General features: G+C 48.7%; 1 protein-coding gene across 1 annotated transcript in view; it reads left to right on the forward strand.

Moving 5' to 3' along the window:
* Positions 1–17,033, forward strand: part of KRT80 (keratin 80) — a 38,562-nt gene that overhangs the window by 11,102 nt on the left and 10,427 nt on the right. The window contains exons 2-4 of the mRNA XM_074935142.1: positions 3,761–4,142; positions 10,945–11,159; positions 16,310–16,370. Of these exons, the coding sequence (XP_074791243.1) occupies positions 3,816–4,142; positions 10,945–11,159; positions 16,310–16,370 (603 nt within the window). The 5' untranslated portion in view covers positions 3,761–3,815. The remainder of the gene's footprint in view (positions 1–3,760; positions 4,143–10,944; positions 11,160–16,309; positions 16,371–17,033) is intronic.

Here is a 17,033-nt window from a genome sequence, read left to right on the forward strand (position 1 = left end):
TCATGCCCGTTCCCCTCTCTGGGTCTGCCATTCCTCTCTTGCCTGCCCTTTGCTGTTCAGACTCCGTGGGGCAGGGCTGGCTTCTTTATTTGTGACACACAGGGAACCTGCCTATAGCCCAATAAACAGCATTGAATGAACTAAGAAATAACCCCACTAGGCAGGAGAAACCTGTGTCAATAACCGGAGGAGGTCAGTTTTGGGGTGGTGGGGGTGAATCACGGCAGGTTGGGGCAAGGTTTCTAGGAACCCCGTGGTTCGTCTGAACTAGCTGGATTGTCACGTCTTGCAGTGACACAAGGGCTGGGTTTTTGTTTGTCAACCTTCCCCCACCCCTCACTCCGTGGCCCAGAAAGCACCAGGTGTTATGGACGGGAACTGCAGATTGCAGCCTTCAGAGACCAATCCATTTTCACTTGTTCCAAATACCTTGCCCAGGCGGGTATTTTCAATTGCTCCAAATACCACCGGCCGGAAGGGAAGGAACACCCTGAGACAGAACTGCTGCCTCTCCCAGAGGGCGGGGGAGAGACTCAAACACAAAGCAGGATTCATGCTGGTGGCACTCAGGGTACCCGCCCCCTCCATCCCTGCAGTAAGATCACACAGTGATGCCAATTCCTGCTGCCGGATTGGTAGGTGCGGAGTGGCTGCGGGCTTCCCAGCGGCAGTGCCATGCCAATGCCGGGTCAGACTGGCAGGCGCTTCCACATAGCAGTGCCCTGGCTGGATGCTCCCCGTAGCAGCCTTGCAAATAGCTCCACCAGAGAGGACACCAGCGGTGTGAGCTCTCCTACAGCAGTGCCATCTCTTAAAGGGCCAGACTGGGCCCCATCTTACACAGCCATATAGGGCAGAGTGAAGGGAGGAAGGAGCCTGTACCTTGCAGATCCCGCTCAGAACAGCACTCCCTGCACAGGCTGGAGAGAAGAGGCCCTTACCAAATTGCATCTCCTCCCTCCGACCCACTGCTTGCCCCAGATGAAGCTGGGAGGGGGTCTGGGGGTGGACAGAGCCCACAGGTGCTGCAGAGGGAAACAGGGGGTAGCAGAGCATTCTGGCACTCCTTAAAGGGCTATACCTCTCTGCCCGGCGCAACCAGAGAGCTCTAGGGGATGTGTCTACACTGCAGCTGGAAGTGAGCCTTCCGGCCCGAGCAGACACAGCCGCTAGCGGGGTTCAAGCTAGCGTGCAAAAATAGGGTGGACACAGCAGCTCGAGATGGAGCGCGGGGTCTGAAGCCCGCCTGCCCCCTTCGGCTCGAGAGCCCAAGCCGCAGTGTCCACACGTGCCATTTTTAGGACACGGGGCTCGAGCATTCTGATGCAAATCCGTTCACCCAGGCTGGGCAGGGTCCAAGGCCCCCATCATCATTGTAATCACCTAGGCTGACCTCCTGTATAACACAGGCCCGAGAACTTCCCTAAAATAATTCCTTTTGAACTAGAGCAAAGCTTGTGAAAAACAAACAAACTCCAGTCTTGATTTAAAAATTGTCAGTGATGGAGAATCCACCACGATGTCTTGGCAAAATGTTCCAGTAGTTAATTCTCCGCACCAATATTGATGCTCTCGCTATAATCAAACCATAAATGAGCAGCCCACAATGCAGGCTGGGTAATCTTGCCTCGTCTTTCAAGCGACATGAGTTTCTCCATTTCCTACGTCTGGATTTTGCTTTGAACCTTTATGTTATTTTTTTAATTATTTGTATTCCGAAAAGCCCCCGTGTGAACTTGTTGACCCATCGTGCGAGGCACCGTAAAAACGCTCGCGACGGTTGAAAGTTGTTCAACGGAACGTTTGTCCCCCTTTGAAAACGCCGTTTCGTCAAAAGCGAAACGGAAAATTGAAACTGGCCGCAGAACTGTGTCGCTTTCGATAAAAGTTCGGTTTTTTTAAAAAAAAGTCACAGACGTCTCGCAATGGAACCTTTTGATTTTTCCTTTCAAAGATTCTTTGATTTGATATTAATTATAAATTATAATAGACATTAAAAAAATAGGAATGACACGTTCGGATGGACCAAAAATTTTCCAACTTTTTGTTGAGTCGGAAATTTGGAATGTTTTTGGTTTCGTTCCAGTTTGGAATGAAAACAAATTTCAAAATGTCAACGTTTCCCGCAGAATGGACATTGTGAGCTTCAGCCAGCTCGAACCACCTCAGCGTAAGGGCTAATCTCTTCCCCGAAGACTTTCTCATCTAAATAGGCAAAGGGGGGAAGGCAGGCTATAGCACCTTATCCTCATGAGGAACTAAGAGCCATAGATGGTAAAATTGTCAAAAATGACTCACAGTGATGCTTCATTGAAAGACAATGGGACTTAGGCTCTTGGGGCCAGATTTTAAAAGATTTTTAGGCACCTAACGATGCAGGGACATGCCTAGTGGGGTTTTCAAAAGTACCTGGGTGACGAACTCCTACTGGGTGCTTTGGTGTTTTCAAAAATCCCACTAGGCACCTCTCTGCGTATTCAGGTGCCTAAACACCTTTAATAATTTGGCCATAAGGGCTCGAGCCACTTTTGTAAATGGGACTGAAATTCCTAAGTCACTTAGGGTACATCTACACTGCATCATAAGCCCACATCTGTGGGACCCCGGTCTGTGGACTCAGTATTGCCGAGCATGCACTTGAGCATCCACACTGCATTGTTAACCTGAACCCGGGTCTCACAGCTGTGCTAACATGTCCACACTGTGCTACACAGATGGTCTATTTGTCTGCAGGTTGAGTTGCCTCCCCACTGCAAAATGACAGGGCTTGGACCCGCGTGACAGCAGGACTTGGGCTCTGACCCATCCCCTTCGCAAAGTCCTAGGACCTAGATCCTGAGCGTTTGCTGATCCGAGTCACAGTGATCTGTGTGTGGACGGAAACAGGGCTGGGGCTCAAACCCGAGTGAGAGCGAGGGCATAGTGTATAGACATATCCTTAGGTGATTCTGAAAATCATATTCATACCCAGCGTCACAGAGGGGGCTACGACTTTGTCTGATGACTAGTGATTTTGCATGCCTTAAATTTTAGGTGCCTGACTTAAGACGTCTTAAAAGGGCCTCATTTTTAGAAAGTGCTCAGCACCTGCCCTCTGAAAACCAGACCCTTGTAGGGAGCAATAGCTCAGTGGTTTGAGCATTGGCCTGCTATACCCAGGGTTGTGAGTTCAATCCTTGAGGGGGCCATTTAGGGATCTGGGGCAAAAATTGGGGATTGGTCCTGCTTTGAGCAGGGGGTTGGACTAGATGACCTCCTGAGGCCCCTTCCAACCGTGGTATTCTATGATTCTATGATACCTCCAGCCGACCACCCAAAATTGCTGGTCTCCTCTGAAAGCCCGGGGTAGAGTCAGGAATTGAATCACCACCTCGTGAATCATTGCCCATTACCTTAATGACATACCTATCCACTTTGTATGAGGGAGGCAGATCCTTGTGCCACTGGCTCGTTTCTTCACCATTTAAGGATGAGGAAGCTGGCTGCTCGGGGCACGTGGGTGCAAGCGATTTCATTTCCCTGTGAGTATCAGGGCCTGTGTGCTCGCTCACCAATCAAACAAGCTGCACATGAAAGGCGGGAACGTAAACAAAAAAAAGGCCAACAGGTTGATCTGGATTACCTCAACGGTCACGCCCTTCTCATTTTATGAACATAGCAGCGCAGGTGTTTGTAATGCATTAGCTAACCCCAGCTCAGTGGAGGCAGGAATTAAACAGACCATATTCCCCAAGGTGACACTTCTCTTTCCCGGCAGCAGTGGGTGGCTTAGTTCATACACCTTCCCCTACCTCCCCACCACCTGCCGAGCCAGGATGACCAGCCGCTCCAATGAATTTAGCAGCCTCAGCAGCAGTTCCCTCTCGTCTTGGCAGGCATCATGGAATCAGACCAGGGGGAGCTCAGTCGTGACATCCTCCGAATACTACGGCTGCAGCAGCCCTGGCGGTCCAGCCAGCAGAAACTTCAGCACCTCGAGTCTTGGTGGACACACGTCTTCCTCTTGCCCGTCCGTCTTCAGCAACGAGAAGCTCTGGACCCCACTGCACCCAGACATGGACCCCACATTCCAGCAGAGGAGGAAGCAGGAGAAAGAGGAGATGAAGATTCTCAACGACCAATTTGCATCCTTAATCGGGAAGGTAAGAGGAGCGCCAGGTTCTAGTGACCACAGAGGCCAGTGGGGGATGGGCTGTGAGTGCCTGTGGCAGGAGAGATTCGCAAGGGTAGCCATTCCCTGGTGCTAAATATTAGCTAATTTCCCCAGTTGGGGGGATAGTTCTTTCCTCCCGTGCTGTCTATTTTACCAAAAGTTTGCATGATTATTAGCTAACTATGGCAAGTAGCCCAGTCCACCGCTTCCAAGACCCTGCCCATCCCCATCGGCTAGTAATCTCCCTGGGTGATCCCTGGGAAAAGGGAAACTCGGCCACTGACGGAAGTAGGTATGGGGTAAGCAGCAAAGACAGGGGCTGTGAGGACAAAGGATGGAGCAGAAGGAGTTTCATACCTGTAGCTGGGCAGAGAACCAGCACAGAAGCTGCGATCAGTAAACTAGCCTATGGTTCCTGCTCGTCTTGTTGTCTAATGGCTAAAATGAGAGAAAACTAACCAGCCAATAATGTGGCGGGTGATGGGGGGTTGGGAGGAAGGGTGGCTGGATCGGCTAAGCAAAGCTCTCCTGCAGAGAGTCTTTCATCTGCTAAGATCCAGGGGAAGGTAGAAGATTTTTCTCAAAGCAAAACAATTCGCCTACTTGAGGCAGGTTCCTGCAAAGCTCTTATACTCTGTAATCAGATGGTAATCTCCCGAAAGGGTTGCTTCACTGAAGTATATTATGTAGGCAGTTAATTCCAAGCTACTATTATTTTAAAAAAATAAAAAAGTGCTAATATGGATCTGAACTAGTACCGTGGGGCTCCATTTTCAACTGCATCTGCCCAAACTGCACTTACACAGGGTTCCGCGTTTCCGCGTGCACAAACGAGCATCCAGGCAGGCCCAGCTGCCCCCTGGAGTGTGCAAATGTGTGCATTGCATCTGTGCATTGCACTTTTTCAGATGCCAGCCCTGAGAATGAAATCTAGGGTGTATGAAATTCACCCCCGGGCAGAGGCCAACACGAGACCCAGGCCCCACTTAAACCCTCAAAACTGGCCTTAAGTGGCGCATACGAATCCCACTGGTGAGTGTGTATTACAGGGCCTCTTCTGTGTCTGACCCACAAAGCGTCTGGTAAAACCCTAGCTAGGGTGGGTTGGCTCTTTAGCTCAAGGGCTTCTAGCTCTGGAGATCTCTGGTGTGTCAGCCAAGATGGCGCCCACCTCCCACTGGCCTTCTACACAGGGGTGAATTTCAACCCATTGGCAGAGAAACGTAGCAGACAGTTGCGAATGTGCCACTGGACAGGGAGTGTGTCTTTTTATCAGGAATTCACATGACCTCAGTCAAATGCCACACAAGCCATAAATCCCCAGGGAAGTAGCTGTGGCCATAGCTGGGAGGTAGGGGTTGACCATTCCCAGTCAGAAGGCCACGCACCTTTGGGATCTGCCACGCGGCTGAGGATGAGGAGTCCTGGTCAAGCTGTTACTGACTCTGGGTTTCTTTTTGATGTGGCTCACATGTGTTTGGAGAGGAGGCAGAAATGGCTGGCTAGTGGGTTCTCAGTTCTGACCTCTTCTGCAGTCTAACAAATGCAGGAACACAGGACACTGGACTGGAAGAGACCTCCTGGGTCATCGAGACCAGTCCCTGCTATCTCAGGCAACCCCGGCTTCTCATCCTGTTCATACTTAGCAAACCAGAAACAAGAGACCTCCAGGGATAATGTGTATGGCAGGTTCTCCCATTCTGTGCTCAGTGATGATTATCTAAGGCCCATAGGTCAAATCTTGGGTCCCTCTATGAATAGCCCCAGTAACTTTGGAAGGAGGGGAGTGGCATGCTCTCCCCTCAATCAAGGCTTAGGGACCAGAACACCCAGGCTGCAAGGTCTCAGCCATCCCTGCAGCCTCTGAGCAGGAGTAGCAGCAACCACCAGCTATGCCCCTTTCACACTGGTGTTTGGGGTCCCTGTGTTGTGCAGGGACCCGGTAGCCACTTCCCTAGCCCACCAGCCACCCCACTGTCCATAACTCCTCCTCACTGAGCTCTGCCACTGAGCACTTGTTCGGTGGCACTTTGCAGGTTGGCTCTCCGTGCCCTGCTGCCTTGTACCTCCGAAACAGGGCCTTTCCTAGTGCGTCCTGGAGGATCTTTCACACAGGCCCGGGGTGGACTTGGCTCAGTGTTTGTGCCGGCCGTTTCCAGTGGTGCCTCTGTAAGCTTCTCTGTTTAGATGTAGGCGCATCAGGGTAGGGGTTGCCTCTTATTTTATTTATTATTTGTATTACGGTAGCACCTATGGGCCCTAGTCATGGAGCAGGACCCCATTGCGCTAGGTAGTGACCCCTGTTGCGCTAGCTGCTGTATCTTATTGATTAGGTGTAGTATGGTAGCAGCTAGCCACTTACAATCTAAGCATATGACAAGAGATAACAGATGGATGCAGACAGGGCCGGGGAGGGACACTAGGAAACAATGAGCTAATATTGGTCAGAGGCAGAGACGTCAGCAAAGCAACTGCCTAACCATTGTCCAGCCTTCCTTGTAGGCTGCATGGCAAAGGAGAGTTTTAAGGGGGGGGGGGGGTTGGAAGGTGGGTCACGAGGGGGCTTTGCAGACGTTCACAGGGAGTTCCTCCAAAGCATGGGGGGGGGGGGTAGCATGGGAGAAGGCAGGATGGTTCTCCTTGTGTGAACAATGGTTTGCACAACGGGGTCCTGATCACAGCTGGAGCATCGAGGCACTACTGTAACGTAAAGAAGAAGGCAAAAAGAAAAGGAGGACTTGTGGCACCTTAGAGACTAACCAATTTATTTGAGCATAAGCTTTCGTGAGCTACAGCTCACTTCATCAGATGCATACTGTGGAAACTGCAGAAGACATTATATACACAGAGACCATGAAACAATAAGTCCTCCCACCCCACTCTCCTGCTGGTAATAGCTTATCTAAAGTGATCACTCTCCTTACAATGTGTATGATAATCAAGTTGGGCCGTTTCCAGCACAAATCCAGGTTTTCTCACCCTCCGCCCGCCCCCCCCCCCCCACACACACAAACACATTGTAAGGAGAGTGATCACTTTAGATAAGCTATTACCAGCAGGAGAGTGGGGTGGGAGGAGGTATTGTTTCATGGTCTCTGTGTATATAATGTCTTCTGCAGTTTCCAAAGTATGCATCTGATGAAGTGAGCTGTAGCTCACGAAAGCTTATGCTCAAATAAATTGGTTAGTCTCTAAGGTGCCACAAGTCCTCCTTTTCTTTTTGCGAATACAGACTAACACGGCTGTTACTCTGAAAGAAGAAGGCAGATCAGGAGGGTCGTTCCATGACTGCTGACAGACGCCAGACCAGGGACAAACTAAGCCGATAAAACACACTATTAGAAGGTTTCAGAGTAACAGCCGTGTTAGTCTGTATTCGCAAAAGGAAAAGGAGGACTTGTGGCACCTTAGAGACTAACCAATTTATTTGAGCATGAGCTTTCGTGAGCTACAGCTCACTTCATCGGATGCATACTGTGGAAATTGCAGAAGACATTATATACACAGACACCATGAAACAATACCTCCTCCCACCCCACTCTCCTGCTGGTAATAGCTTATCTAAAGTGATCATCAAGTTGGGCCATTTCCAGCACAAATCCAGGTTTTCTCACTCCCCCACCCCCATACACACACAAACTCACTCTCCTGCTGTGCTGCTGAGTTTGTGTGTGTATGGGGGTGGGGGAGTGAGAAAACCTGGATTTGTGCTGGAAATGGCCCACTTTGATTTTCATGCAGGTTGTAAGGAGAGTGGTCACTTTGGATAGGCTATTACCAGCAGGAGAGTGAGTTTGTGTGTGTGGTTTTTGGAGGGGGGTGAGGGGGTAAGAGAACCTGGATTTCTGCAGGAAATGGCCCACCTTGATTATCATACACATTGTGAAGACAGTGGTCACTTTTGATGGGCTATTACCAGCAAGAGAGTGAGTTTGTCTGTGGGGGGGCGGAGGGTGAGAAAACCTGGATTTGTGCTGGAAATGGCCCAACTTGATGATCACTTTAGATAAGCTATTACCAGCAGGAGAGTGGGGTGGGAGGAGGTATTGTTTCATGGTGTCTGTGTATATAATGTCTTCTGCAATTTCCACAGTATGCATCCGATGAAGTGAGCTGTAGCTCACGAAAGCTCATGCTCAAATAAATTGGTTAGTCTCTAAGGTGCCACAAGTCCTCCTTTTCTTCTTTTTACTCTATTGGAAGGTCTTCTCCCAGGGGCCAGTGCAATTTTCTACCCCTGGGCAAAGGAAGTTGGATCAGTCCTCACCTGCTCAATGTCTTGGATGGGCAGGAGCAGGCAGCTTTGCACAGGTGATGTTGTTACTATCCTTCAGAGAGGACGCACGGTGTCTCATGAGTGAGCCATCCCCTCAGCTGACTTATGGCCGCTTTACAGCATTTGGCAGCTGTCACCTGCCAAATTAAGTGCAATTAAAGCAATTTGTTTCATGCGTGGAGAGGAGAGCTGGCAATTAAATCATTACTGGAAGCACTTCGAGGCTGAGCCGTATGGCTATCGCTGTGAATATGGGAGTATGCCAAGTTAGACTGGAGGGTGGACGACCTCCTGCATGTACCAAAAAAAACCGTGCCCGCACACACACACACAGATGCGTGCACACTGACAGGACACAGCGTCTGTAATTCTTGCGGTGATTGTATGTAGCTCCATAGGGGTGCACGGCCCTTGGCAGTGCAAATGTTGGAACCTGATTCACACGACATTACTCCAGTTTTGCCCCAGCGTCGGCCTACAATTATTTATTTATTGTATGGCTGTAGTCCCGAGTAGCAATAGTCACAGCCCAGTACAGTTCTAGTTGTACAAACACAGATCAAAAAGACAGTCCCTTCCCTGAGGGGCTAATAATCTAAGTCACCCTTCCGATTTCAGTGGAGTGACGCTGGAATACGCTGCAAGGACGCAGCAGCGAATCAGGCCCATATTTATGTTTTAGGACCAACAGTTATTACTGATGCCTGCAGGGAAGTGAATATCATGCTGGCCCAACTGGGCCGAGGAATTGTCTTATCAGAGTGTTATCGTTTGTAGTGTTGTAGCAAGATGGGGGCCCCTGTTGTGCCAGGTGCTGCACGGACACATAGCAAGAGACAGTTCCGCCCCTAAAGAGCATACATTCTTAAGGGGAAGAGGCGGGGGGGGGGGGGAACGATGGTCCAGTGGCTAGGACATGAGTCTGACGCTCAGGAGATCCAAGTTCATTTCCCTGCTCTACCTCGGATTTCCTCTGTGACCTTGGGCAAGACACTTCTCGCAGTGCCTCACTCCCCTGACTGTAAAATGGGTTTAATAGCAGCGCTCTACCTCACAGGGGTGTCGTGAGGATAAATGCATCAGAGATTGTGGCGTGCTCAGATACTACAGTAATGGGGGGCCAAATAAGTACTTTAAATAGAGGGGAAACTGAGGCACAGAGAGGTGAGTCACTGGCAGAGCTCAGGTCTTCTGCAGCCCAGGGTGGTGTGCTACTCGCTGGACCATGTTCCCTCATCAGACCAATACCCCGCTGCATGAAGCCTGATGGACACAGCCCATACAGAAATCAAAGCACTGCCCGCATACGTAACAGAGATGCTGCCAGACAGACTGCAGGCTGAAATCGGGGGGGGGAGGGGGATGCCCTAGCAGATGAAAAGGCAAGTTGTTACTTGTAAAGAAAGATTGCAAAGATGGACAGAGAACAGAAAGATCAGGCAATCAAATAGGGATGGCGCCTATAAATGGGTGGATGGATAGATTCAATGCATGGGCCGATGAAGAGTGTATCTCTGTTGGCTCACAGGAATGTTATCCATGCTTCAGATTCATATCGAGGAGAAGGGGTGTTTACACAGAGGAGACAGTGCCCTGTATTGTTTATGCCCCAATCACAGCTGATGGTGCGGGAAAGATTCCAGTACAGATTAGTATTATTCTGTCCATGAGACCTTGCCTTGGGATTCTCCTACCAGCCTCTTCTCTCCACTCCTACCCATTTCCAGGGGTTGGTTTTGCTAGTTGAACCCCGATCTGCCACATTCTCTAGAGGGTGCTGTCAGCAGCCATCCACACTTGCTCCCCTCTATCCTGGGCCGCTCTTTGCATGTCCTCTATGTTGTTCATTCCCATAAGTTTACACTCTTTAACGTTAAATGGAGGGGTTCTATTGGTTGGCCTTTTGTGTGTGTTCCTTCAGCTGCCCAATGGCATGGTAGAAGCTCTGGCTTCAGTCTTTATGCATGTCTTAGATATTTTCCGCTGCTTTTGTATAAAGCTTTGGCACTTAGGGGGTCGAACTCTCTGACAAATCTCAGCATTCATTGTAAAGTCATTCCATTTAATAACTAGTATTTTTCTAAGGCTTTTGTTCTTGACGGCATTGAGATGATTGTCCGTCCCCTTGGTAGATCTCCAGCTTTTCACATCCATATGTGAAGACGGAAATAACCTTTGAGTTGGAGCTTCATAGCTTGGTCTTTAAGTTGTCAGGTTTTGATGCCATGTCCAATAGGATGTGCTAATCAGCTGTGATTTGACTTGAGTGATGGTCTGTCGAGAAACCGAGTACGTAAAGCAAAGCCTCCATATGTCAATGTAATGCCCTTCTGTGCCTGATCTGCGTGGGATGGAATTCTTTTACCGCTCCTTGCTTGAGAGCCTAGTTGCGTCCCCCAAGCTATAAAGGTTCATGCATTTATTTCTGGGGTTCCCCATCTAGTGTGTTGGCTGAGGGGTGGACATCAGCCTTCCACCATCAACCTTCCTAACGTCTCTGGATTCCGTTCTGCAGGTCCAATGCCTGGAGCGGCAGAACAAGATTCTCACGATCAAGTGGAGCTTCCTGAAAGATCAGGACAATTCCCGTTCTGAATCAGACATCAAACTCCTCTACGACCAGTACATGAGCAAACTGAAGCAAGAGATAAGGGCTATCGGCCATGAGAGAGAACAGCTGGAGTCGGAGTTGACTGAGGTGTTGAAGTCCATGGATAACATACGAAGCAGGTGCCAGTCGTCCTAGTTTGTTGGGGGTCTTTGGAAATAAAGGGATTAATTTGCAGCCTATTGTTAGGTACCCGTTCAACAGTATGGACTGTGGATAACTAAGATAATAACATGGAGCTCTTCTCCTGTTGTCCATACTCAAAACCCTCAAGGGTCTGATTTTTTTTTGGGGGGGGGGGGGGGATGATGAGCTTTCAACAAGAACTGCAGGTTCTGAAAATAAGGCTCACACTTTTTTCCATGCTTAGTGAACTTAGACAAGTAGACAAATAGAAATCCATGGAGAGAGAGAGAGAGATTCTAAGGGCTTGTCTACCCAATTTACATGCACAAAATCACATGTGCATGAACAAAGGTGGGATTTTTGCATGCACAAGTCAATGATTGTATTTTGACACAGCAATGAATCCCTCACTCATTTCAAGAGAGTGCTCTCTGAGCCCCTATGAAATGTGCCCCCTTCTGTCATGTTCTCCCAATCTGTGACTTTAGAAAGTGGGACTTTACCCCTGGATTAACTGTTGTATTGTCCAGTTATTATGGGTTTACTACTATTAATGAGCCCGATTCTTCTTCTTTCACTTATGCAATTTTACACCAGTGTAACTGCATGATCTACAGCGGAGTTACTTCTGATTTACACTAGTGTAGACTGAAGAAGAATCAGGTATAATATTCATTATGAGTCTGACTCTTAAACCCTTTACACCACTTTGGCAGTTGAGGTAGTGTTGCCTAGTGGTTACAGTATGGGACAGAGACTCAGCAGTCCTAGGGTCTATCCTTGGCTCTGCCAGTGGCCTATCTGATAACCTTGACCAAGTCACTTTACCGCCTTGTGCCTCAGTTTCCCCATCTGTGCAATGGGGATAACAATGCTGTTTGTTTGTAAAGCATTTTGAGATCTACTGATAAGTGCTATAGAAGAGCACAGATGTAAAAACTAGTATTACTTAAGTGGTTGTAATTATTTAATCTAATTTACATAGAATTTAAGCCCACACTGTCAGAGTGGTGCAAAGGAGCCTTAGTTTCAGTTAGAGTCATGCCCCTCTGAATTCAGCCCCTTTGTTAATTGACAAATCATCCCTAACCATTATGGGTTTTGAACATATTGCTTATTTGTACCTTTTCAGCCAACACTGTGAACAAACCATTTTCACACAATGGCCTGACTGCTCACCTTGCTTAAATTTGATCTGTTCCCTCATTGGGATGGTTCATGGAACTGGTGAATAATTAATTAACAGTGAATGTGCTTCGCAGAGCAAATTTTCAGACCAAACAAACCCCTGGAGTAAAAATTCATGGTATTTTGGGGCGTTCGTGAAGTTTCTTGAATGAATGGTAATCATGCAAATATTTGTGCTTAGCTATTTGACCCAACAAATCATAGTGAAGCCAGCTCCCTGCTTTTATTCCGGGCGTGTTCCTCAGCAGATGAAAACAAATGTAGCTCCTAGATGATTCACCAGCTGAGGATCTGGCCTCAAAGCCTGGACTTTCCTTTACTCTTCAACCAGCACTTGATTTTGCACAGAAGGCTTTTTTTCCCTCAAGCATTTAGAAAATGTTATTCTTTATCTCATATTTCCCCAGGCTGCTATAATAATACTTACCTTTTATCATCCAGAGATCTCAGGGCACCCTTTACAAAGATGGGTAAATATCATGATCCCCATTTTACAGATGGAGAAACTGAGACACAGAGAGGTATCACTAGACAGCAGCAGAGCAGGGATTAGAACCTAGGTTTCCTGATGTTGGAGCTGCTTGAAAAACAGAATTTCTGTCCCCTGGGAAATTCTGATGTTTTGACATTTTGCTTGGTCCTGCATTGGAATAAAATGTTGAAACTTTTCATGGACCAAAAATGTCCAAAGAATTTCAATTTAGAAATATTGTAACATTTCATGACCGAGACATAGGGAGAGAGAGAGGGGTGCATCATGGGAAATGTAGTCTGGCCAGGTAGCAGGTCCCATACGGGACAATAGAGGCATGAGGGGTCCAAAAGTACGACTCCCATCTGGTGCTCAGGCGGACTCAGCGATCAATGTCAAAATCAAACAACGAAATATTTTGTTTTGCTTTTCCCCAACAGAAGACTCCATCAAAACCAACTTTTCCCCCACAGAGAATTTGCTGATTGAAAATGCCTGATTTGAAATTAGTCAAGCAGTCCCTAGCTAACTCCCAGTCCACTGACTCAGACCTTGTACAGTGCGTTTTTGCTATCGTGCACCCTGCTGCGTTGCTACTCAATAGCCAGACCAGTTACCCTTAAAGCTACACACTACCACACAGGTCCTCAGGATCGTCCTGAAGGAGAAAGTGAGCTGTGATCTGTTTGTGCTCTGAAAGGGTCGCTCAACCCCCTCACAAGTCACCTCCCTGCGCCCAGGCCCTCCACATCTGAAGGCTCGTCTCTGCCACCCTTCTCCAGCCAAAAGCTGGCTAAGCGGGACAGGGGGCTGGGGGATGAGCATGGGTTGCGGACAAGCCCGGCTGCCATCCTGTCAGGATTGTTGTTTGCGCTGTAGGTGACATTATGTCAATGCCCTGCAATGAGTGAATCGTTTTCAGCAGGGATTGGGGTGAGGATGGCGCGGGAGAGAGGCAGGCTGTAATTAAGAACAACATACGTGCTCTGGCACCAAGTCAGATATTCCAGTTAAGAAGCAGAAAAACCAGAAGAACCAACCACTTCTCCCATTCGCCTCCCGATCAGGGCTTATGAAACAGTTAAATACCAGGGCGAGGCAGAAACAATGGCATCACCTGTCATTGTCATTTTTTTCCCTGTTCTCCTCCCTTGTGCCCTTCCCCTAGACCCGGCTACTTTAGCACTTAGATTGTAAGCGCTCCAGGACAGGGACCATCTTCCTGGGCGGTAACTGGCGCTCTGACCGCAATGCAAATGATTATTACGAACGATCAATGATTAAGAAGAACCACAGTAACTGTGGGATGAGTTTGGGTTCTCTATTCTCATGTAGATTGGTCTCCTTTGCAAGGGTTACGCTCACGTGGGCTCCAGCACATTTCAGTTAGTTGTCAGATGGAGGCTACGTTTAGATGCAGGTTATAAAGGGTTAGTGGCTAAGCAAGTCACAAGCAAGAGTAGCACGTCCCGCACACTCCCCATAAAGCACATCACTACAGGTGTGGAAGCCTGGTTATGAGCCAGGGTTAAGAGCGACTGATTGACTCCGTAACAATTGATTAGCCAGGTCTTAAAACCGCTAGGAAGCGTTTATTAACTATTGGCAAACTCTTTATGCAGGTAACCCTCAATATAAAGGTGTAACGATGCTGCCTCTGGAGAGACACAACTGAGGGTATCAATTCAGGACAAATTGCTTAGAGCAGGGCAGTCACAGCCCAAGGCTGGGGTCCTTTACTATTAAGGCACATCAAACCAGCCATACAGAGAGGCCTTCGGTCTCACCCCACTGGCTAACCAGAAGTCATACAAGCAATTCCCTTAGACCAGTGGTCCCCAACGCGGTGCCCACGGGCGCCATGCTATGCCCGCCGAGGCATTTATGTGCGCCCGCCGGACAACCCGCCGCCGAGGAGCGGCAACGCCGCTGCATTCAGCGGCATTATGGAAGCGACGCTTCTTGACGACACCCCTTCTTGGCGGCATTTCGGCGGCTGGTCATCCGGCACCCGCCACGCTCTTCTGGGAACATGAATACGTTACTGCAACAGAAAGGTTGGGGACCACTGCCTTAGACAGTCCAGTTTCCCAGTATCACCACCAGCGCCACTCGTTATGGGGAGGAATGGTTATGAAAACCAATACCCCAGTAAAACAAAAAAGGTTCTCTTGGTCCCAAAGGCCCAAGCCCCAGACCCAGGTCAATATACTCATTAGACTCGTAGACTATCAGAGTTGGAAGGGACCTCAGGAGGTCATCTTGTCCAACCCCCTGCTCAAAGCAGGCACAATCCCCGATTTTTTTTTCCCCCAGATCCCTAAATGGCCCCCTCAAGGATTGAACTCACAACCCTGGGTTTAGCAGGCTCAATGCTCAAACCACTGAGCTATCCCTCCCCCCACAAATCACGCTGTTGCCAATCCTTTAGACTCTAAAATCTAAAGGTTTTTATTCATAAAAAGAAAGAAATATAGATGAGAGCTAGGATTGGTTACATGGAGTCAATCACACACAGGAATGGCAAAGTTCTTGGTTCAGGCTTGTAGCAGTGATGGAATAAACTGCAGGTTCAAATCAAGTCTCTGGAGAACATCCACAGCTGGGTCATTCAGTCCTTTGTTTAGAGCTTCAATTTGTCGCAAGCTTCCTCCAGAGGTAAGAAGCAGGATTGAAGACAAGATGGAGGTGCTGCAGCTGCCTTTTCTAGTCCTTTTGCCATGTGGCTTGTGCTTCCTTTGTTCCAAAACACAAGCCACGCAGCACATGGCATGAAAAAACCTTAGCGTTTGGTCCATAGGCACGTCCCTGCACACCTTGCTGAGTCACAAGGTGTATCTGCCTTCTCTCAATGGATCAATTGTATAGCTGATGGTCCTTAATGGGCCATCAAGCAGGCTAGGTAGGTAGTGGTGATGCCCCATTGTCTGGGGTGTCACCCAGAAGCATTGCACAAGTTTGAAATACAGACAGTACAGAGCCAATACTTATAACTTTAAACACAACATGATACATGCATTCAGACAGCATAATCATAACCAGCAAATCATAACCTTGGTTGCACCAATGATCTATACAGTCACTGTTCATGTCAATAACGTCAAAAAAGGGTTACCATCTTTTCCTTTAAATGGCCCTTTATCTTTCCCACTCTGATGGAAGTTGAAGGAAGGCTGCCACTGTTGGGCTGGGCTGGGTTGTTCCCTTTGAGAGCGGCAAATGGGGAATTTGGTCCCCTGGATGCAGGGTGGTCCAATGAGGAGACCATTGGCCTTGGGTTCAGAAGACCTTGGTTCTATTTCTAGCTGGACCAGCAACTTCCCCTCCCACAGTTTGTCTGTTCCAATTATAAACTGTCTGGGGATCACTGACTCTTTTTGATATATTGGTACAAGAGGTGTTAAACAAAGCGACCTGCAAGATCTCCAATACAGGATTTAGCTAAGCCCTGCTGGGTTTCACACCAACCTGCTTCTCTCTCCGTAGATACGAGGATGAAATACATAAACGGAGTGGCATGGAATTCACCTTCACGGAGCTGAAAAGGGTAAGAGGCCATTCATCTTCACAGCTGTATAAAGGGCTGCATGCCCATCTATGGAGAAGATGCACCTGCAGTGGAAGGAGTGTCTAGTGGTTAGGGTCCTAGCCTGGGCTCAGGAGATCTGGATTTGCATCTCCGCTCTGCCACAGACTTGCTGAGTGGCCTTGAGCAAGTCACATCGTCTTTCTCGTGCAGGGCCTCAAAGATACTGTATTTAGGTGCTTAACTTCCTTTGATATCAGTGGGCGTTAGATGGCCAGATTTCTTTGAGGACCTGGGCCTCAGATCTCTGTGAAATGGGAATAGTAGCAGCATGGTGAGGTGCGCAGATACTACATTCACGGGGGCCAGGTAAGCACCAAGAAGAGGGTTGGGTTGGCTCTGTATTCGTATGAGAGACCTGCCCCATAGGAAGTCTAGAGCATGGCTACCCAGCACAGAGACCAGCAGCCACGAGTTGCAGAACCCAGGTCAACTGTCTGCAGAGCTAAAACAGACATTCAAGCCTCGGCTCTGAAACCTGGAAACAGGGGAGGGACTCAGGGCCCAGGCTCCAGCCCGAACCTGAACATCTACATGGCCGTTTTTAGCCCCACAGCCTGAGCCCAACAAGCCCTAGCCAGTTGACCTGGGCTCTCTTGCTGTGTAGCCATTCCCCTACAGTGC

This window comes from Natator depressus, chromosome 20 (assembly GCF_965152275.1).
Source record: "Natator depressus isolate rNatDep1 chromosome 20, rNatDep2.hap1, whole genome shotgun sequence".
Classification (NCBI taxonomy): Eukaryota; Metazoa; Chordata; order Testudines; family Cheloniidae; genus Natator; species Natator depressus.